This window comes from Macaca fascicularis, chromosome 12 (genome assembly GCF_037993035.2).
Source record: "Macaca fascicularis isolate 582-1 chromosome 12, T2T-MFA8v1.1".
Lineage (NCBI taxonomy): Eukaryota > Metazoa > Chordata > Mammalia > Primates > Cercopithecidae > Macaca > Macaca fascicularis.
The window spans coordinates 43,498,640-43,521,988 of record NC_088386.1 but is presented as its reverse complement, the minus strand read 5'-3'; the positions used below and the strand labels follow the sequence as shown (position 1 = coordinate 43,521,988).

The 23,349-nt window shown below is 34.6% G+C and overlaps 1 protein-coding gene across 16 annotated transcripts in view; it reads left to right on the top strand.

Annotated features, from left to right (window-relative positions):
- The window catches only part of ORC4 (origin recognition complex subunit 4), a 91,332-nt gene that overhangs the window by 48,246 nt on the left and 19,737 nt on the right, over positions 1–23,349 (top strand). For 12 of the 16 annotated variants that reach the window (XM_015432103.4, XM_065526486.2, XM_045368237.3 and 9 more), the window contains 6 exons: positions 735–811; positions 1,420–1,510; positions 15,215–15,290; positions 15,694–15,779; positions 19,308–19,356; positions 22,156–22,307. In XM_015432103.4, coding sequence (XP_015287589.1) covers positions 735–811; positions 1,420–1,510; positions 15,215–15,290; positions 15,694–15,779; positions 19,308–19,356; positions 22,156–22,307 — 531 coding nt within the window. The remainder of the gene's footprint in view (positions 1–734; positions 812–1,419; positions 1,511–15,214; positions 15,291–15,693; positions 15,780–19,307; positions 19,357–22,155; positions 22,308–23,349) is intronic. The other 4 variants (XM_074009077.1, XM_015432106.4, XM_074009078.1 and 1 more) reach the window with 1 other exon arrangement.

Sequence of the window (23,349 nt, the reverse complement as noted above, 5' to 3'; positions counted from 1 at the left end):
GCCTCTTCTGGTACCAGTGTCCTTACTCTTTAACTTCCTCTATAATGAACAAGTATGTATCATTTTGTCCCTAGTGAATCATTTTCTTTGCTTAGCCTCTGTACATGGAACAAGAACTCAGATTTATTTCTTTGATACATGAAGGATTAGTTCCATGCCATCAGTCTAGGAGAAGCAAATATTTTTGGAGGTTTTTTATTCCAGTTCATGGGGCCAAATCTGAGATAGCACCCTAAGGTTGTCCTTGAAAGACCTCTGTATTAGCTGCAGATCCAAAAAGGAATGACTTTAATGGTCCATCTTTTTAAAGAGTATGGTAGATTATCTGACATAATTTTTCATGACTAAGTCTAAGGCCCTTTTTCTAAGGTGAACTCAAAATACAGCTCCTTATAAGAATTTTTTTCTGAACTCATTCACATGCATTGAAACAGCCCTTGAGTTGCTAACATAACTAAAGTCAGTGATTCTCCCTTTTTTGAAACCTTCACAACTAAATTCTCATTCTTCCTGTGGGACTTGAGATAGATAAGAACACCATTAATTTTTTAACTTATGGTGCCATAACTCTAGAGGATAAGAATTTAGGGAGGGTTGAATTGATTCATTAATAACTAATTCTGGCTATTGTAAATGTGCTTTCTTACTCATTTTTTATTGCATGTGTAATATTTTTTTTTTTTCGCACCATGCATGTGTAATATTTTTATATTTATTCACTTTATTTTCATCAGGTACAAAGAATTTTACGTGAAAGATTTTGTCATCAGAGTCCACATAGTAACCTATTTGGAGTGCAAGTACAATACAAGTAAGTCTAGCTGTCCTTTTGACTGTTACGGACCAACTTACAGATGCCTTCCAGGTCTTGCAAAAATTATGTAACAAGTTTGATATTAAATAAACCTAACAAACACTTTTATAGAAGTAAAAAATTTTGCTTTGTGAATAGAAACACCACATAGCGTGAAGCAGAAGCAGATACAAATATTTCCATAATGCAATAGCACTTTAACATTCAATCTTGTTTTGTTTATGTTATCTAATACTGTGGAGAGAATTCTAACCATCTTGCCCTTAATACCCAGCAGCCAACTATGGAGTGAAATTTCAGAGTATTAGTAGGAAAAGAGATTTGAATCCAAGAGTCCTGAGAGTTGCCACTGTTGTCCCCACGATCATACAAATCAATATATTCCAATCTGATACATTTTCACCTGAAGATTTCAGAGTCTATACTACCCTCCTATTTCTTTTGTATTTTTCTGTTTAGGACCATTCAGAGGCTAGGCCAAGTGCCCAGAGGGAGAGAAGAGAGGAAATTTCTATGCATATTCAAATATGCCTTTTAAAAAACTACAACCTAACAAAGTATTCCAGCTTCATTTTTAAAATTTTGTCCTATTTATATCATTTTAGACACATAAGTGAGCTGCTAAAAAGGACCGCTCTCCATGGAGAGAGTAACTCTGTCCTCATTATCGGACCCCGAGGATCAGGAAAAACTATGGTAAAAGCTGTTCATTTCTGGTGTTTGTTGGCGTATGATGATTCTTATTTTATATAATACTGAAAATATTTTTCATTTCATTATTTTGTAACATTTTACTTTTTTTAATCATAGAAGATATGTAAAACTTTATAAAGTTAGGGTGGTATATTTGAGTGTAGCAGACCTTTTTTCCCCTTATTTGTCCTCCTAGTGACAAATTGTCACTTGATGTTTGTTCCAACATGGTCTTTTGTCCTTGAAGAAGTAGAGATTTCCAGTGGAAAAAGAAAATAGCATTTATTGAGCATGTACTATGTGTCTTTTTATTATGTTCTCTCACTTATTCTTTACATCAATGCTGCAAGGTAGGGTTTTTCCCTTTGTTATAGGTTAGAGAACTATCATATCATGCATTCTTTTTATTTTTCCTACATTATTACTATTTATTGTTTAACCCTAATTTACGTAGTTTTACATAAGATGCATGTTCACATCTTATATCATTCTTGTCTCCTTTTCCTCTTTATTGTATTTCCTTAGTTACCTCAAAAAGATATTCTTACTTATTTCCCCTTGCTCTTTTCTTTCATATCCTTTATGCAATATAGGAGACAAATTATGGGTGTTAACTTTTGAAAGTAATTAATTTCAATGCTAAGTAGTCTGTGTAAAATCTGTTCTCATGTATTATATACAATAAATTTAAATTTTTTACTAATGTACTTTAAAAAATGGATAAGTAAAATTTTTTTAACATTTTAAGCAATATATATTGAAATTTATTATGATGAATATGTTAGGATTTTACTGTTATCACTCATCTCAAGTATTGTTTAAAGTATGTAAATTGAGAATTTAGATCTAGGTAATTTCTTTTAATAGTTCACAAATTTTCACATTTATAATCATATTTACAGTAAGTTTTAGGTTTCAAATCTATGTTTAATTTGTTTTAGTCCTCATACTCAGCTTCTATAAATCACTATTTCTTTATTCTTGAGTTTTTTATTATGGTTTTTCTTTGCATTTGAATTCACTATTATTTTGGGTGGTTTTCACAAGAGAACTATGTGAAATGTTTTTAAATTTCAAATTTTTAAATTTAAGAAACTTTTTAACCATTCTAATAGGTGTAGATTGGTGTCTCATTGTACTTGTAATTCTCTAAATGACATGCTGTTGAGCATCTTTTCATACACTTCTTTTTCATCTGTATATGTTTGGTGAGGTGTCTTATGTCCATTTTTAATTTGGGTTGTTTTCTTATTGATAGGTTTTAAGAGTCCTTTATATTTCTGATTTTCAGTTTTGTTTTGCAAGTATTTTCTTACAGTTTGTGGCTTTTCTTTTCATACTATTAATATTAACATTGTCTTTGGCAGAGCAGAAGATTTTATTTTTATTTTTGAGACAGGATCTTGCTATGTCTTTCATACTATTGCTATGTCAAAGTCAAGCATACTATTGCTTGTCAAACATACTATTTTGCTATGTATACATACAAAACATACTATTTGCTATGTCAAACATACTTTTAACAGTATGTTTGGTAGAGTAGTTTTTATTTATTTGTTTTACTTATTTACTTAGAAGATAGTGCAGTGGCATGATCACAGCTCACTGTAGCCTCGGCCTCTTGGGTACCATCTCAGCCTCCTGAGTACCTGGGGCTACAAGCATGCACCATCACACCTGATGTGTTTTTTAATTTTGTTTAGAGACAAGCTCTCCCTATGTTTCCCAGGCTGGTCCTGAACTCCTGAGCTCAAGCAATCCTGCCTCAGCTTTCCAAAGTGCTGGGATTACAGACAGGAGCCACTGTGCCCAACTGAAGTCTTTGATCTTAGTAATCTAATTTGTCAGTTTTTTCTATCATGAGTTACGATTTTGGTGTTATGTCTGAAGCTTCATCACCAAACCGAAGGTCATCTAGATTTTTTCCTATGTATCTTCTACAAGCTTTATAGTTGTGCATTTTATATCTAGGTCTGTGATTCATTTTGAGTTAATTTTTGTGAAAGGTGTAAGGTCTGTGTTTAGATTATTATTATTATTATTTTTTGGAAATGAATGCCGAATTGGAGAAAGACTGTCTTTTATCCGTTGAATTGCCTTTGCTTCTTTGTCAAAGATCAGCTACTATGTTTATGTGGGTGTATTTTTAGGTTCTCTTTCTGTTCCCTTGCTTTGTCTGTTCTTTTGCCAATATCACATTGTTTTGATTACTGTAGACTTTTAGTGAGTCTTTAAGGTAAGTACTGTCAGTTGTCTGACCTTGTTCTTCTGCAGTATTATGTTGGCTGTCTGCATACTTTGCCTTTTCATATTAACTTTAGAATCACTTTGTACATACCCACAAAATTCTGGGAATCTTTGTATTGAATTGCTGGGATTTTGTGTTGACTTTATACATCACATTAGGAAAGTCTTCCCATTCATGGAGTATCTATGTATTTAGGAATTTTGTCAGTTTTTGTAGTTTTCTTAATAAAGATATTATACATGTTTTGTTAGATTTATACCTAATTTTTCATTTTTTTTGGTGCTAGTGTGAAGAGTGCTGTGTTTTTAATTTCCTTTTCTAAGTCTTCATTGCTGGTAGATAGCTAAACAGTTGGCTTTTGTATATTACCTTGTTTTCTGCAACCTTGCTATAATCGCTTCTCAATTCCATTAGTTTTTTTGTCAATTCTTTGAGATTTTTTACTCAGACAGTTATGTTATCTGTCAGCAAAGACAGTTTTAATTATTCCTTCCCTATCTCCATACCTTTTATTCCTTTTCTTCTCTTATTGCATTAGTTATTCATTGACTATGTCTAACAGTTGATCATAAAATTCACTAATATTCTGCATACTGTTTTAGTATAAATTTAGAGGGTATTGTTCACTAAAGAATAATATTCTTTTATTTTTGAATATTCTCTTTCATTTTTTCTTAGGATTAGAAAAACAATGAATATCCAATATTAGAATATTCAGTTCTTAAATCTTTGTTTTCATTTTTCTGTGTCTACCATCTTTTTCATGTTTTTTTCCCTCCTCTCAGCATTCTATCATATGGCCAATGTGATTTTCTTTACTGCCAGTGCTGTCTTTTGCTTCTTCTAATCTGATACTGCATTTCAGTTTTCTGAGAATCTTTCCTTCTTGTCTAAGTCTGGCTTAAATAGCTCAAAACATTTATTTCATAAAATAGTCATTTTAAATAGTAATTAACATTTTTATAGTTTATTTTTAAATTGATCATACACTTTGATGGGATATATAGTGATGTTTTGATACATAGAATGTATAGTGAGTAATCAGAGTAATTAGCATATCAGTCATCTCAAACATTAATGATTTGTTTGTGTGGGGAACATCCAGTATCCTTCTAGCTATTGTTAATTATATTATTGTTAATTATAGTCATCCTATAGTTACAGAACAATGATAGTACAACACTGTAACTTACTCCTCCTATCTTGCTGTAATTTTGTATTCGTGATTGAATCTCTCCCCTATCCCTCCTTTCCTCCTACCCTTCCTACCCTATCTTCTCTTCTACTTTTGACTTCTATAGTATTTACTTTCCCTGGCTTCCATAGATGAATGAAAACGCATGGTATTTAACTTTCTTTTCCTGTCTTATTTCATTTAATATAACTTCTTCCAGTTCCATCCATGTTGCTGTGAATGACAGGATTTCATTTCTTTTTTTAATGGCTGAACAGTATTCCATTGTGTGTGTATACACATATTCTTTATCCATTCATCTGTTGTTGGACAACTAGGTTGATCCATATCATGGCTATTGTGAATAGTACAACAATAAATACAGGGTGCAGATGTCTCTCTGATCTAATGATTTCCTTTCCTTTATATAAATTCTCAGTAGTGTGATTGCTGGACCATATGGTAGTTCTAATTGTAGTGTTTTTGGGGGAACCTTTGTACTGTTTTCAATATTGGCTATAGGAGTTTACATTCCCACCAATGGTGTATAAAAGTTCCCTTTTTTTTGCATCCTCACCAGCATTTATTATTTTTTGTTTTTCTGAAAATAGGCATCCTAACTGGGGTGAGATGATACCTCACTGTGGTTTCTATTTGCATTTCCCTGATAATTAATAATGTTAAGCATTTCTTCATGTATTTGTTGGCTATATGTATGTCTTTTCAGAAATGTCTGTTCAGATAATTTGCCTGTTTTTTAAGCAAATCAGTTTTTTGCTCTTGAGATACTGGAATTCCTTGTGTAATCTGGATATGAATCCCTATCAGATGAATAGTTTGCAGATATTGTCATGTATTCTGTAGGTTGTCTTTTCACTCTATTGATTGTTTCCCTTGCTATGCAGAAGCTTTTGAGTTTGATGTCATCGGATTTGTCTATTTTTTATGTTGTCTGTGATTTGGAGTTCTTACTCATAGGATATTTTCCTAGACTAGTGTCCTGAAGTATTACCCCTATATTTTCTTCTAGTAGTTTTATAACATTGAGGTCTTGGATCCATTATGAATTGATTTTTGTGTAGGATGAGAGATGGGAATCTAGTTTAATTCTTCTGCATATCCAGTTTTCTCAGCACCATTTTTTGAAGAAATTGCCATTTCCCTAATGAGTGTTCTTGGCCTTTGTAAAAATCAGTTTGCTGTTGATAAGCAGATTAATTTCTGGGTTCTCTATTCTGTTCTATTGATCTACATATCTGTTCTTATGCCAGTACCATGCTGTTTTGGTTACTACAGCTTTGTAGTATATTTGAAGTTAGGTAATACATTGACTCCAGCCTTATTCCTTGTGCTCAGGATTGCTTTATCGATTTGGCATTTTTTGTTGTTTCATATGAATTTTAGGATTTTTTTTTCTGTCTCTGTGAAGAATATCATTGGTGTTTTGATAGGAATATCATTGAAACTGTAGATTGCTTCTGGTAATATAGTAATTTTAACAATATTCATTCTTTCTGTCTGTGAGTATGGGTGTGTTTTCATTTGTTTGTATCCTCCTCAATTTCTTTCTTCAGTGCTTTGTAGTTTTCCTTGTACAAAACTATACCTTTCACCTCCTTGACTGAATTTATTCCTCAGTACTTCAATTTTTTTGGTAGCTCTTATAAATGGGATTGCCTTCTTGATTTTTTTTTTCAGCTAGTTTGTTGTTAGTATATACAAACATTACTGGTTATTGTATATTGATTTTGTAGCCTTCAACTTTACTGAAATTCTAAGAGTTTTTTGGTAGAGTCTCTAGGTTTTTCTATATGTAAGATTATGTCATCTGCAGAAAGGAACGAATTGACTTCCTCCTTTCCAATTGCTTTGGCTTGAACATCTAGTACTGTGTTGAGTAAGAATGGGGAGAGTGAACATCCTTGTATTGTTCCAGTTCTTACAGGAGAAACTTTTAGTTTTTCCCCATTCAGTATGATGTTGGTTTTGGGTTTGTCATATATGGCTTTTACTATGTTGTGGCGCTTTTTTTCTGTACCTATTTATTGACAGTTTCTATCATGAAGGGATGTTGGATTTTATCACATTTTTTTCTGCCTCCATTCTATTGATGTGCTATGTGACGTTCATTGATTTGCATATGTTAAACCATCCTTGCATCCCTGGGATAAATCCCGCTTGATCATGGTGAATGATCTTTTTGCATTCAGCTTACTAATACATTGTTGAAGACTTTTGCATCTATATTCATCAGAGATATTGACCTGTAGTTTTTGTTGCTGTTTTGTCCTTGTCTAGTTTTGCTGTCAGGGTTATGCTGGCCTCATAGAATGAATTAGGAAAGATTTCCTGTGCTTGAATTTTTTGGAGTAGTTTTAGAAGAATTGGCATTAATTCCTTAAGGGTTTAGTAGAATTCAGCAGTGAAGCCATCCAGTACTGGATTTTCCTTTGTTGGAAGACTTTTTATTCCTGATTCTACCTCATTATTTGTTATTGGTCTCTCCAGGTTTTCTGTTTCTTCTTGCTTCAATATTGAGCAGTTTTATGTGTCCAGGAACTTAACCATTTCCTTTAGGTTTTGTAATTAATTGATGTATAGTTCTTCATAGTAGTCTGTAATGATCCTTTTTATTTCTGTGATATTCAGTGTGATGTCTCTTTTTTCTTTTCTCATTTATTTAGTTTGGTCTTTCTTAGTCTATCTAAGCAATTTTTGCTTCAATTTTGTTTATTCTTTCTCTGATATTTATTATTTCCTTTGACCAATTTGGGGTTTGGTTTGTTCTTTTCTAGCTCTTTGGAATACACTGTTAGATTTTTTATTTAAAATTTTTCTAATTTTTTGGATTGCATTGTTAGATTCTTTATTTGAAATTTTTCTAGTTTTTTGGTGTAGGTATATATTGGTATAAACTTGCCTCTTCATACTGCTTTTGCTGTGTTCCTTAAGTTTTAGTATGTTGTGTTTCTATTTTCATTTGTTTCTAGGAATCTGTAATATTCTTAATTTCTGTTGCCCATTGTTCAGGGGCATGTTGTCTAATTTCTGTATTTTTGTATAGTTTCTAATGTTCCTCTTACTACTTTAAAAAAATATATAGGCAGGGTCTCCCTATGTTGCCTAGGCTGGTCTCAAACTCCTGGGCTCAAGGGATCCTCCCACCTTGGCCTCCCAAAGTGTTGGGATTACAAGTGTGAGCCACCACACCTAGCCAGTTCTTTTTATTATTGATACCTAGTTTTATTCCACTGTGGCCAGATCAGATACTTGATATGATTTTGCTTTTTTAAAAAAAATGTTTAAGACTTCTGTTGTGTCCTAACATAAGGTCAGTCCTGAAGAATCTTCTGTGTGCTGATGAGAAGAATATACATTCTGCAGTTGTTGGGTGAAATGTTCTATAAATGTCTTTTAGGTCCATTTGGTCTATGGTGAAGTTCAAATTCAGTCTCTCTTTATTGATTTTCTGTCTAAATTATCTGTCCAGTGCTGAGAATAGGGTGTTGAAGTTCCAATTATTTTATTGCAATCTATCTCTCTTTAGATCTAATAATACTTGCTTTATACATCTGAGTGTTTCAGTGTTGGGTACATTTACATGTACAACTGTTATATTCTGTTGTTGAATTGATCCTTTTATTATTATATAATGTTCTTTGTTTTTACATCTTTCGTATCACTTTTATTTTCCATTTTCCTAGGATAATTTTTCATACCTTTAAAAAGTCTGTGTGTCTGTACAGGTGAGGTGAGTTTCTTGTAGCAGCATATAATTGAGTTTTGTTTTTTTATCTGTTCTATATTTTTTTAATGGGAAACTTAATTGGTTTATATTCAAGATTATTATTGATAAGTGAGGACTTACCCTGTCATTTTAGTGATTGTTTTCTGGTTGTTTCGTATATCCTTTGTTTCTTACTTCCTCTCATTTATTTTTCCAGTTGGGTGCTTCTCTTTCTCCTTTATGTATCTGCACTACCAGTGAGTTTTATAGTTTCCCCTGTTTTCATAATGGTGGTTATCATCTTTTCATTTATGGATGTAAGGCTCCCATGAACATTTCATATAAGTCTGGTCTAGTGATGACAGATTGCTTTACTTTTTGCTTATCTGTGAAACATTTTATTTCTCCTTTATTTCTGAAGCTGCTGGGTATTATATTCTTAGCTGACAGTTCTTTCAGTCTGAGCTTTGAGTGTATCATCCCATTCCCCTCTGGCCTGTCAGGTTTCTCTTAAGAAATCTGCTGTTGTATATTCTGACAATCAGCTAAAATGTAAAGAAGAAGGATGAAAGATGTTTTAAAATATCATTTTTAGAAATGATAAAGAGTTTAAAATTTTTAATTAAAAAAATCTGCTATAAAGAAGAAGATACCTACTGTTAGTATAATAGGGATTCCCTTATAGTGACTTGACACTTTACTCTTGCTGCTTTAATTATTTGTCTGTGACTTTTGACAATTTGACTATAATATGCCTCAGAGAAGACCTTCTGTTTGTGTTGAGTCTGTTTGGAGTTTTGAGCTTCCTTTGGATGTCCATTCCTCTCTCAAGAACTGGGAAGTTTTCAACTACTGTTTTATTAAATATGTTTTTCTCACCTTTTCCTTCTTTTCTCCTCCTGAAAGGACAGTAATACAAATATTTGTTCACTTACTGAAGCCTTATAAATCCTGTAGACTTTATTCATTCTTTCTATTTTTTTTTCTTATCTGCCTGTGTTATTTCAAACAATTTGTCTTCAATTTAAGAAATCCTTATGCCTGGTGTAGTTTGTTGTTGAAGGTCTCAATTATATTTTCTGTTTCATTAATTAACTTCTTCAGCTGTAGGATTTCTGTTTGTTTTTTATGGTATCTCTGATAATTTCTTATTCAATCACAAATTGTTTTTCTGATTTTGTTTAATTTTCTATCTGTATTCTCTTTAATTTCACTGAGTGTTGTCAAGATTATTATTTTAAATTCTTCTTCTGGCATTTTCTGTATTTCCGTATGATTCTTGTCTGTTACTAGAGGGGTTATTGTTTTCCTTTGGAAGTGTCATGTTTTCTTGCTTTTTTATGTTTAATGTTTAATGTGTCCCTATGTTGATTGGTATGCCTCAGGTAGAAAAGTAAAATTGCCTTTTCCAATCTGACAGAATTGATGTCATAAGGAAGTACTTACTTGTGTGAATGTGTCTTGAGGTGTCAGTTTGGTGTGATTCATTGCCCTTGGTTCTAGTTGTATACAGTCGTGTGGTCTTTGTATAGTTTTTTTAAGCTGTAATCCACACTAGTGTCATTTACAAGTGTCTCAGTGGCCTAGGCTGAGAGTTTCTGGTGGTAGCTGTACAGCTTTGCAAGGGGTGGGTTTGCTGGGCTGATTCTCAGTTTAGGGGCATATGCATGCATGTGGTGGGTTAACCACCTTGGGATCTGACACACTGGCAGATGGGGCTATTAATGTGGCCGGGAGCATAGTCATGCAGTTGCTCAGCCGGCCTTGGTGAATGTTTGTCAGGAGCAACTCACTGGTTTGTTTCTCAGGCCCAGGAGATGCCTGGGATCCAGGTGCAAGGCTGCTTGATCCCAACAGAGGTATAGGGATACAGTTCCTCGAATGGCTTGGGGCCATATCTGCTGAGGGGTTCCACAGGATTGTTTCTGGGGTTCAGGATGCAGTCACAAGGCTATTCAGCTGGCTTATGGGCATGTCCACTAGGAGCATCCCGTGAGGCTGTTTCTCAGGCCTGTGACACTGCTGCTTGGCTGGCCTGGGAACTTTTCAGCAGCGATGGCCCACTGGACCATTTCGTAGACCTGGGAAGTAGGAGCAGGGCTGCTTGACTGGCCCAAGAGTGTCTGCCAGAGGCAACCCTCAGGGCTGATTTGTAGACCTAGGGTGTAATGCTGCTCAGCCAGCTAGGGTAATGTGTCTGTTAGGGCCAGTTGGCTAGTGTACTTCTCAGGTTAGGGCACCTGAGAAGGGTGGGCACACGATTGGTTGGCTGGTTCTGGGGCATGTCTGATGGGTTATAGGGAGGCTGTGCTGTTTGTCAGGTTTGGGAGGTGAGTACAAGACTGCTTGGCAGGCTCAAGAATGGCCTGAAGAGCTACTTCTCAGGCCTAGTATGTGTTCACAAGGATGCTTGGCCACCCTTTGGGAGGTGTATTCACCATGGGTGGCCCATAGGGCTGTCTCTCAGGTACAGGTCATGGCTCACAGCTGCTCAGCTGGGCTGGAGGCATGCCTGCCAGGGGTAACCTTCTGGTCTATTTTTCAGGCCCTGATTGTGGGCACAGGACCACTGGGCAAGCCAGAGGTATGTCTGCAGGAGTGAGGGGCGCAGGGTATTGTGGGGCTGTTTCTCAGGTTCTGAGTATGGGTGCATAGCCACTCTACCAGCACAAGCGGTGTATCAGCTGCTTGGATGCTCGGGGGCCTGTCCTTCTTGAGAGAGAGCCCCACACTGGTTTGGTCAGCTCAAGCGAGAGTTTGTCCTGGGTGGGACTGCCAGATTGGTCCTCTGGCCGGAAGTGTGGCAGCAAGAGGTTGGTTTCCCTGCTGTGTAGGACCAGAGTCATAACCAATTATAGGCTCAGTCTCCATGCAGCTAGAGTTGTGGCATTCAACCACCTATGTGGGCTTGGTGGAATGAAGATGGACCCCTAGTACTGGAAAGGTGCAGTGGTTACTGGCCCGCGGAGCAGGGCGCACAACAGAAGTGGCTTTGGCCTCAACGGTGCCATGCTGCAGCAGGTTGGCCTACAGGTGGATGAGGGATGGAGAGTGCGTACTTTATTCTCATGATCTGGAGCAGTGCAACTGCTTGAATTCCCAGCAGCTCTCCACCTCGACTTAGGGCTTGCTAGGACTATGGAATTCTCCTGTGGTAAGGACTGTAGGTGTTTATAGTGTCAGTGAGGACTGGTGGGGATCTTCTGCTTACCTTTTCCCCAAAATGGGAAGTCCCTCCTGACTACGGGAAGATTTGATCCGGGTACAGGAGATGTAGCTGCAGAGGCCAGGTGCCTACACACTACCCTCCTGGATTTTCAGTCACTACACATGTGTTTCCCCTTCCCTGCTGTACTCCAGCACTCTCCCTTCAACACGCCAGTCAAATCTTAGCTGTTCATTCATTGCTGTGGTCCTTTCTTGTGTGGGGTACGAGCACCAGGAGTCTCTAAACAGCCATCTTGCTTAATATTTTAAATCTGCGCTTAAACTTTTTAATCTGCTTGTTGTTCCCTTCCTTCCATGTTACAGCACCTTTTGATAAACCCCTATAGGTTTAATCAATGTACTGAAATTTAAAGGCGAAAGCATTAAGTCATAGTATTTATCAGTTAACAAAATGGATTGGTTATTCTTGGCCACACTGACGGTTTATCTACTTTTTGCTTCTTAAACCAGAGCCCTATTGTGGTGTTTTGCAGTCATTTATTGGGTTTCACTACAGTGGAATCTGGAAGAGTCCCTTGCCTGGCATTCCATTTTGATATAGTTTCATGTATTCCTGATGTACTCTGATGTTGGCAGGTTGAAGAGATGAACATTGTTTGACTTCTGCTACTTTTGTAATTTGTTGTATGTGTGGGAGTATCCTGAGAGAAAATATGGATTGAATAAATTGTCAGATACAATTTATTTTTATACAAGAACTCTCAATGGTATAATTTTTTTCTTTTTCTTTTATTTTTTCTTTTCTCTCTTTTTTTTTTTTTTTTTTTTTTTGACAGGGTCTCACTCTGTTGCCCAGGCTGGAGTGCAGTGGCACGCCCTAGGCTCACTGCAACCTCCTCCTCCCAGGCTCAAGCGATCCTCCCACCTCTGCCTCCTGAGTAGCTGGGACAGGCATGTGCCACCACACCCAGCTAATAAGTTTTTTATGTTTAGTAGAGACAGGGTTTCACCATGTTTTCCAGGTTGGTCTGGAACTGCTGGGCTCAAGTGATCCACCCACCTTGGCCTCCCAAAATGCCGAGATTACCGGCATGAGCCACTGTGCCTAACCTCATTAGTATAATTATACAAATTCAAATTTTAAAACATAAGACCTGTAGTCTTATGTTTGTTTTAAACTCTAATCCTAACCCCGAGATTATAGTATATTTAAAACACTATACTTGGCCAAACTGTCTGAAATACAAAAATTCTAACTCTACAGTTAATTGAAAAAGGCAATAGTGTGGCTTATAATATTACAAGCATTTTATTTTTAAAAAATTGATATAGCTTCAAGTGACAGATTGAGCCCAGGAAAATACCTTTTGATTTTAAGAGACAGGCTCTCACTCTGTCACCCATGCTGGAGCCCAGTGGCTCAATCATAGCTCACTGAAGCCTCAACCTCCTGGGCTCAGGCAGTCCTCCTGCCTCTGCCTCCCAAAGCACTCAGATTACAGGTGTGAGCCACTGTACCGACCCTTAGGAAATGCTCTTACACATGGAATTTACTGTAGACAGATTTCCTAGATGGTTAAATAGGATATTTCTCCTAGTTGCATATTGGTGAAACCTGTGTTTATTATAATATTTAGAAATAGTATAATCATTGGTGAGCATAAAAATTACTGGATGTGGGGAGATCTAAGAAAATTATCCTGGTATGTTTGTAATATTAAATTTTAGGCACAAAGAATATAGAAAGGAGATTACCAAATTTGGTTATGTTGCTCAGTGTGACATTAATAACCAACTAAATATTTTTAGTGTATAATGTAGTTTAAATATTTGAAATGATGACGACATATTCAAGAAAAAAGCTAACTTAAATGGTTGATTGCCTAAACTACACAGTAAATTTTAGCAATACCCAGATTAGAAGTAACATTGTTTGAAGATCACTTGCTAATATATTTATCATTTCAAACCATACACACAACCCATAAAATATTAGTGGGCTGATCCAAGCAAAGCATAAGTTGGTGTTTAAAGTAAGTTGAGTGGAAAGAAAGCTGTAAACCTGTTACAACTCTCCTTATACATATATAAAATGGAAGATATTATTAAAATCCCTATTCATTTTAGCAAAGGGTTTGAAATTGTTTTGAATAATTCATCAAAACATAAAACATTTTATGAATTAAAACAAAACATAACCTAGGAAAAAATATATTAAGCAAAATATCAAGAGGTGGAGGAAAGAAAATACCATGGATTGCTTAAAAAAAAAAAAAAAAAAAAAAAGTTGCTGAAAGCACTGTTTTGAGAGACCAACCGTATATCATCTGGGGATGTACTCTTATTATAGTGTCTGACCTGATCCAGAGGTGAAGAAGTACCTCTATACAGTCCTTTAATGTTACTTCTCATTAAATGTCACTTCTCAGTTGGGCTATTACTGGTAGTATGACAGGTGATATCTTGAGATTGTCTCCTTTTCAGAGGACCTAGAATTCCCTATGCTTTAAAAACCATGCAGGTATACCAGGAAAATTTTTTTATTTTTGGTATTTTGTTGTGAAACATATATAATTTAAAATGAGGATCATATTTGCTTTTTTCCTTTTGGATAAGGTATTGCAATGACAAATAAGTAGCATATTGCAAATACAAATAGTATTTTGTTTTGGAAAACAGTTTACTAGTTGTCCCAGTGCCTTTGTTCAGTAATCCTTTTTGTCCTAAGTTTTGATGCCATCTCTACTAATATTTTGTATATACAACTGCTTTTCCCAGTTCACTTATTTTAGATAGTACCTATATTTTAATATTGGAAGGAACAGTCCATCTTTACTCTTTAAAAAGATTTTTGGCTTTTCTTAATTCTGTTCACTTTCAAATTCTTTAAACAAATTCGAATGCATTGATAATATGAAGAGATATATATGATATCACAGTACGAGAGCAGTACAGTGTTATAAAAAAAAGTATGCTGCATAGAAACCTTTAATTCAATAGGCTTTTAACTGATTACAATGATATTTAATAATTGTCAGAGAGATGTGTAATGTACTAACTGAGACATGAAGTTTATAAGGGCCATGTCGCATGTTTAATGTGACATATGGAGACATATTTGTTTTAAAACTTGGTTGTTTCTAAATTTGTATTAAAAGTTTGGGTAGGTGATTGAGAGAATATTGTATCAGTCCTGGCTCTTGTTTCTTAAAAAGAGTCAGATATGAGATGTTCTAGTTAAACCTTTTATCTGTAAAGAATTTGAAAACTTATTTGTTAAAGAGGTCAATTTATTTATATTCTGTTCTTACCGCTTGTAGTTTAAAAAAGAATATGGACTTTTTTTTTTATCTTTTACCTATTATTATCTCATAAACTTTTCATATTTAGTTAATAAATCATGCTTTGAAAGAACTCATGGAAATAGAAGAAGTGAGTGAAAATGTATTACAAGTTCACTTAAATGGTAAGTATGCCATTATTTTGCCATTGGAGATTACATAAACTTTGTGGGGTTTTTATATGATGAAACTAAATTCACTTGTATATTTCAAATTCATTTAATAGATTTTGAAAACTAGATCCATGTTTTACTTAGCACACCATATGCAGTATTTTTAGAAATTAAAATACTAATAATGAAGGAGTCTCAGAAGGACTCTGGTTTTTTTCTTCTTTTTTAAATCATTCTAATCCCAAGGAGGATTATTTTTTGATTCTACAGAATGTCTTTATTGCTAAGTTTTAAAAAGAAAGTGATGTGAACTAACAGGCTTTGACTGGGAAGATTTACTTAACTGGAAAACAACCTGCTATATCAAATACATGTTTCATTTTAATTAAATACTTTTAAATGGACTTTATTTTAGGACTGCTGCAGATCAATGACAAAATCGCCCTAAAGGAAATCACGAGGCAGTTAAATCTGGAAAATGTAGTTGGAGATAAAGTTTTTGTAAGTATAATTTCAGTTATTTTATTAAATAGGCTTTAAGGTAATGTCTTTATACCATATATATTTTTATATTTCTAGAATGGTAGGGAGAGGTTCAGAAATTCTAAATTGAAATATATAAGATTCTTTCATAAAAATGTGTAATGTATAGGATACATTTAGTCATTAAGTCTCTACAATATTTGGATTTTTTCATAGTAGGTTATACTAGCTGTAAAATAGCTAAGAAACCCAAGTTTATGTAGATATTCTGAGTTTATTTCTTTTTCTGTAAGGTGAATACTTTGGTTCTCTATCTCTGGAGATAGATTAACACATTTTTTAAAATACCATGCTCCAGCAGCCTATTTCTACTTTTTTGAGACTTGAGTAGCCTGTCTATAGTAGAAAATGTGCTAAATTTGAAGCTGCAATAGGTGGGTTTCAGTCATGCCTTACAACCCTTTGACTACCTGATAATACAGAGCTAACAAGTATCTCTGAATTCAGATTCTTTACATGTTAATTGGGCATTATTTTATTATCCATACTTCACAGGATTATTTTGAAGAAGAAAGAAAACATTACACATCATTTAACTTAAAAAATAATTTGCTGGATGGTAATGTGCTGTACAAATGTCAGTTATCTTACTCTGTTTTCAGAAATTTATTCATACATCATTATCATATCTTATAGTCTCAGGACAGTGAACATCAGTAAAAGAAACTGACTTGAAATGTTTTAAACTTTTACCTTTCACTTAATATATAGGGCCTAAGGAAAACATGATAATTTAATTTTGCAGCTACCTGAATTTTCATGATGAAATTACCTAGCCTCATACTGCTTATGCAGTTGGAGTGGATTATATACATTCCAACTTCATTTTCTGGTTACTGGTGACCATGCAGTGGCACCACTCTAATTTCTGAACTGTGTGCTTTGTGCTGCAATGATACCGCCATAGTTGTGTAAGACTCCTAGCATTTATGAGTTTTCTTTAATAATTAATCTATAAAATTATTATTAATTATAAAATAATCTATAAAATTAATCTATAAAATATAGATTACTATTAACAGGAATCTAGAAAATTAATCTATAAATCTATATAATTATATCATCTATATAAATCTATAATAGGTTATATCTATATAATTATGTAATAGATTATATATAATTATAGATTATTATATAATTATAGATTATACAATCTATAAATTAATATAATAAATATATTAATCTATGAAAATATTAACATAATAAAAATACTAATCTAATAATCTAAAAGGTTGAGTAAATTTGTCCCTTCCATAGTCTATAGGTCTTTGAAGTGTAATTTCAAAATGCCCCTTCTATAAATCTAATATTCTACCTCCTGTTTAAATGTGATGTTGAAGCTAGTGGCATATACTGAGCCAAAGACAGTTCCTATTAAGTATGCTCAGTTTGGCTTTTGGTTCCCAGTTGATCTGGATAGGTGTTTCTGACATTTTTAAATGTTACATATTCATATTGGTTTATGTGAAATAATAAACACAATTTTTTATCATTCTGTTCTAATCTTCACTATTATCATCACATATAGAGATTATTAGTTTAAGTTGTATCCAAAAATGTTTTGGCTTTCCAAGTAAGCATAGCCATACATGGATATGATATACATAAATTCTTCAATATACTCTTGAATAGAGAAATACTGGTATAGAAATTATTAGTTTAATTATTTCATTATATACATTTGGTTTCTTCTCAGAGAGCATAATTAGGTTGCCAAAGGTCATAAAATGGCAGAGGCTAGACATTATAAGAACCTAAGTCACTTAATGCAACCCACAGCTTTTCTGGTTTGATATAAGCAGACATATATATGTATATTATACATGCAGAAATACATATTTATAGAAGTATATATTTAGGGCCGGGCACGGTGGCTCACACCTGTAATCCCAGTACTTTGGGAGGCTGAGGTGGACGGATCATGAGGTCAGGAGATCGAGACCATCCTGGCGAACACGGTGAAACCTCGTCTCTACTAAAAATACAAAAAAATTAGCCGGGCGTGGTGGCGGGCGCCTGTAAGTTACAGCTTCTAGGGAGGCTGAGGTAGGAGAATGGCGTGAACCTGGGAGGCGGCGGAGCTTGCAGTGAGCCAAGATCGCGCCACTGCACTCCAGCCTGGGCGACCACAGAGCGAGACTCCGTCTCAAAAAAACAAAACAAAACAAAAAGAAGTATATATTTAGTATCAGATATAATAATCTTTTAAACAAAAAGCCTGAAAGACAAACTACCTTTGAGTAACTGACCACTGATTTCCCAACAGATTGTCTCTTTGAGGATTTATGTTATATTATGATAAATTATGGATAACACCTCTTGGTCTGCCTACCTTGGAAATAGCATAACAACATCACAATATGTGAAAGTTTAAAAAACTGTATGCTATTTTTATGTTAGATCTCTCAACTGGAGAACGAATAAGTGCGTTTCTTTTCTCCTTTATCTCTCCTCAAATTTAAAGTTGGCTGTTTCTTTTAATTATGAACTCTGAATGAAATAAAAATTAATAACTTTAATGAAAAAAATATTTTAATGGGGCTTCTACCCACAATCTGAAGCACCTGGATAAGGCATCTACTACGTTAAGTTTCATCAAGAATATTTAATTGTATCCAAAAACGTTTTGGCTATATTACAAGTAAACATAGCCAAACATGATATGATATACATAAACTCTTCAGTATACTCTTGGCCGGGCGCAGTGGCTCACACCTGTAATCCCAGCACTTTGGGATGCTGAGGCGGGTGGATCACGAGGTCAGGATACTGAGGCCGTCCTGGCTAACACGGTGAAATCCCGTCTCTACTAAAAAATACAAAAAATTAGCCGGGCATGGTGGCGGGTGCCTGTAGTCCTAGCTACTCGGGAGGCTGAGGCAGGAGAATGGCGTGAACCTGGGAGGCGGAGCTTGCAGCGAGCGGAGATCGCACCACTGCACTCCAGCCTAGGCGACAGAGCGAGACTCTGTCTCAAAAAAAATAAATAAAAATAAAAAACTTCTTCAGTATACTCTTGAATAGACAAACGCTGTTATAGTATCTAATGTTTCAAAAAAGCCTTTTGTTTTTGTATCTCATTTAAATTCATGGTTATTTCTTTACCAGTACAAATTAATTTGAGACTTGCAAGACCCCACTGTGTTTGAAGACACAAAATAGAATCCATTTCTATGTCTGAAACAATATTTAGAATATGGCAACTCTACAAAACTACCTTCACATTTCTAACATGACATTGTAATTGAAATAATTGCTTGAAATAAAATTTCAAGCATGACACTGTAATTGCCATTTTCAGTGTTGTGCCATCTTTGCTTAAGTATTTAAGTTTTAGATAGGAAGTATAGAGACTCTCAGCAAAGTCTGGGCAGTGACTCTAATAACTAGAAGATATACAGTGTTTATATAAAATCTGAGAATCAGCCCTCTTTTATTCTTTATTTCACTAAACTTTTAATCATTTTATCTCATTTTGTTGTTCAGGGAAGCTTTGCTGAAAACCTTTCATTTCTTCTGGAAGCTTTAAAAAAAGGTAAATATTAACATATTCAGCCATTTCAGAAGATATGTTTTAACTTTTATTTTTTCCTTGATTATAAAGGTAATACAAGCTTTTGCCAAAAGAAAAACTCTCAAAATACAGAAACATTAAAAAGAATGATCACTGTATTCCCACCACTATAACAGTGATTATCTCAATTAGCATTTGGTTTCTTTATTCAATAATATATACAGTATAATATACTGTATATACTGATGATGTTTATATCAGTATATTATTGATGGAGATAAATGTAACTTTTTACAATAAAATTTTACCTATCATTTTGTAATCAGCAAATTTTGATCTGCATCATTTTTATGATTCTCATCTTGTTTTATAAGGTGCTATTTATTAATCACCAATTATGGACTTTTGTTTCTAATTTTTTATAATTAAGAAGAGATACTTAGATGATCATCCAGATATTTCCTGGAATTTCTGTGGGTAGAATTCTGGGTTGAAAGGCACCGTCTTTAAAAGACATTTAAAAACTAAAGGTTTACTTTGTAAAAATATTTGATAATACCTTTTTCTTCACAACCTCAAAAACAATTATTTTTATGTTTGCCCATATAATAGAAAAACTTTCATCTCTTAGTTTAATTTGAATAATTTTGTTCTTTGTTTAATTTGCATAATTCTGTTAGTGGTGATGCTTGTCATTTCATATTTTTATTGACCTTTGAAATTTCCTGGTTTATGTACAGTCATGTGCCACATAACAACCTTTAATTCAATGATAGACCACATATGTGACAGTGGTCCTATTAGATTATAAAACCATATTTTTACTGTACATTTCCTGTGTTTAGATATGTTTAGATACACAAATACTTTCCATTGTGTTACAGTTGCCTACACTATCACATGCTCATAGGTTCATAACCTAGGAGTGATAGGCTATGCCATGCAGCCTAGGTGTCTAGTAGGCTACACCAGTTAGGCTTGTTTAAGTACACTCTTAGGATGCTTGTACAATGATGCAATCACCAAACAATACATTTCTCAGAACGTATCTCTGTCATTAAGGGACACACGACTGTATTTCCTGTTGGGTCTTTGACCTATTGTGGTAATGTTTATCTTATATTTATTTATCGGAATTTTTGTGTTTTATTTTTCTCTTCCCTTAAGTTTGGTTTGGACTTTTCTGATGATCTAAAGTTTTACGTTTTCCACGTAGTTAAGTTTATCTAGAAAGTTTTTTCTCTCCTTCAGATTATAAAAACATTGATCTTTTTATTTAATATATATATTTATAATTTATAATTTGTTTGGAATTTATTCTGATTTTACCTGTAAAGTAGGGATCTAACTTTGAATAGACTGATTTTCCCCACTGATGTATAATGCAATGTTTTATCAAATACTAAAATTCTGTATTAGTACATAGGTCTCTTTCTAGACTTTTGAGTAATCCCTTTAGTTTTATACCAGTATTAAATCATTTAGGCTACTGTATTTATTTGTGTGAAATAAGTCTTTCTTTTATCAGATATTTGTTTTACCTTTTAACACAAATGTAAAGGCATTAAGCCTAAGGTAAAAGGGATTCTTTTACTAAAGTTGTTTCCATCATTGAAGTGAGAAAAATGTAACCAGAGGGTGATGTGGAACTTTCCCAATGAAAAGCATTGTAGTTGAAATGCTAAAAGTTGTGCATAAAGGGAGTTTAAATGGCTTTAGTTGAACTTTATAATCTAAAAGTTTGTTTATAACAAGTATTTCTACAAAAAATGTACCTTGTATTTCTACTAAACAACTCTCTTTTAAAGCATTAGTTTTGTTCATTAATTAATAACTCCTCTTATATTTTAATCCTAAAGTGTTTTCATTCTGTGCAGATATAGAAAACTCTTTCTCAATTTTATAATCATTAAATAAGAATTATGTTCACATAATTATAAAAATAATAGTCTTTAGTAATTTAAATGATTTTTGACATTTCTCAACAACAAACTCTACTAGAGTCTAGGAACTAGACTGAACTTTTTATTTTTTGGAGACGGAGTTTCACTCTTGTTGCCCAGGCTAGAATGCAATGGTGTGATCTTGACTCACTGCAACCTCTGCCTCCCCAGTTCAAGAGATTCTCCTCCCTCAGCCTCCCAAGTAGCAATTTTTTTTTTTTTTTTTTTTTTTTTTTAGCAGAAATGGGGTTTTACTATGTTGGCCAGGCTAGTCACAAACCCATGACCTTAGGTGATCCACCCACCTCAGCCTCCCAAAGTTCTGGGATTACAGGCATGAGCCACCATGCCCGGCCTAGACTGAACCATTTTTTTGAGATGGAGTTTCACTCTCCTTGCCGAGGCTGGAGTGCAGTGGCACGATCTTGGCTCACCACAACCTCTGCCTCCCGGATTCAAGCAATTCTCCTACCTCAGCCTGCCAAGTAGCTGGGATTACAGGCATGCAGCACCACACCCAGCTAATTTTGTGTTTTTAGTAGAGATGGGATTTCTCCATGTTGGTCAGGCTGGTCTCGAACTCCCAACCTCAGGTGATCCACCCGCCTCGGCCTCCCAAAGTGCTAGGATTACAGGCGTGAGCCACCACGCCCAGCCTAGACTGAACTTCTTGAGAGCAGTCGGGGCTGTCTTTGTCCTTTGAATATTTTTTTTCTGTTGAATGAATATATATGCATCAGTAAATCCCCTACCCAAAGTAGGCTATCAGTATGTTTGTAGAATTGAGTTTTAAAAACTGAAATATAGTAAATAGTTTGGAAATTTAGGAAAGGTGGATATAATTTCTTGATAATGTAATGCTCTTATTTTATCTTAGGTGACCGAACTAGCAGTTGCCCAGTGATCTTCATATTAGATGAATTTGATCTTTTTGCTCATCATAAAAACCAAACACTTCTCTATAATCTTTTTGACATTTCTCAGTCTGCACAGACCCCAATAGCAGTTATTGGCCTTACATGTAGATTGGTAAGTCTTTTTCTTCATTAAAAAAGTTGATTATAATATTTTAAAATTCAAGCTTAATTGCTGACACTACTAGTCTTTTTTCACTTATTTAGGTCATTATATTAGGCATTTTAAAAATTTTGTTTCAGCAGTGCCTGGTGTATTTATCCTGCTTTTCAATTCAAATTTAGGAAAACAGGTTAATGGTTACCTTAGCCCATTAATGAATACCTCCCTCCCCCCAGTGAAATCACTGAAGAAAAAAGTGTGAAATCAGATTATGCTAATAAATATAATTTCTACATTATCAAGTAATGAGGCAGTTAAGTAATCCCACCAGTATTTGAGAAAACTTGGTAATAGTTTTTGTTGTAAGATTTTTTTTCCATATTTTGAACAGGATTGAAATCAACTCTAAATAATACTATTCCAACTTTCAAAGTACACGTCTCCAGAAATGGAAAAGATTCTACCAAGCACTGACAGTAGATAGTGGCTTTTTCATTCCATGGGATATTTTAGAATGATTTTAACTATAGTCTCAATATCACTATCACTTTGCTTTGTGAAGGCTCTGTACGTATTGAACCATGTGTACCTTTGGACAGCTATACAGGCCTTTTTGTGTTTACCTTCTTACACACTCGTAGCATGAACTTCCTTACTGAATTCAGATAAACTGGCATTGAAGAGTGCCTTGGCCCATTTTGTGTTGCTATAACATAATACCTGAGACGGGTAATTTTTAAAGAAAAGAGGTTTATTTATCTCACAGCTGTGCAGGCTGAGAAATTCAAGGGCATGGCACTGGATTTGTTGCAAGGGCTTTCATGCTGCATGACATGGTGGAAGGTCAAATGGGGAGCAGATATGTGCAAAAACGAACCAGATGGTAGTTGGAACCTCAATTTATAACAACTCGCTGTCTCAAGAACTAATCTATCCCCATGAGAACAAGAACTCAGGCCAGTAAGAGGGCATTAAATCTATTCATGAGGGTCCACTCCAGTGACCTCCCACTGTTGCACTGGCAATTAAATTTCAACATGAGATTTGGTGGGGA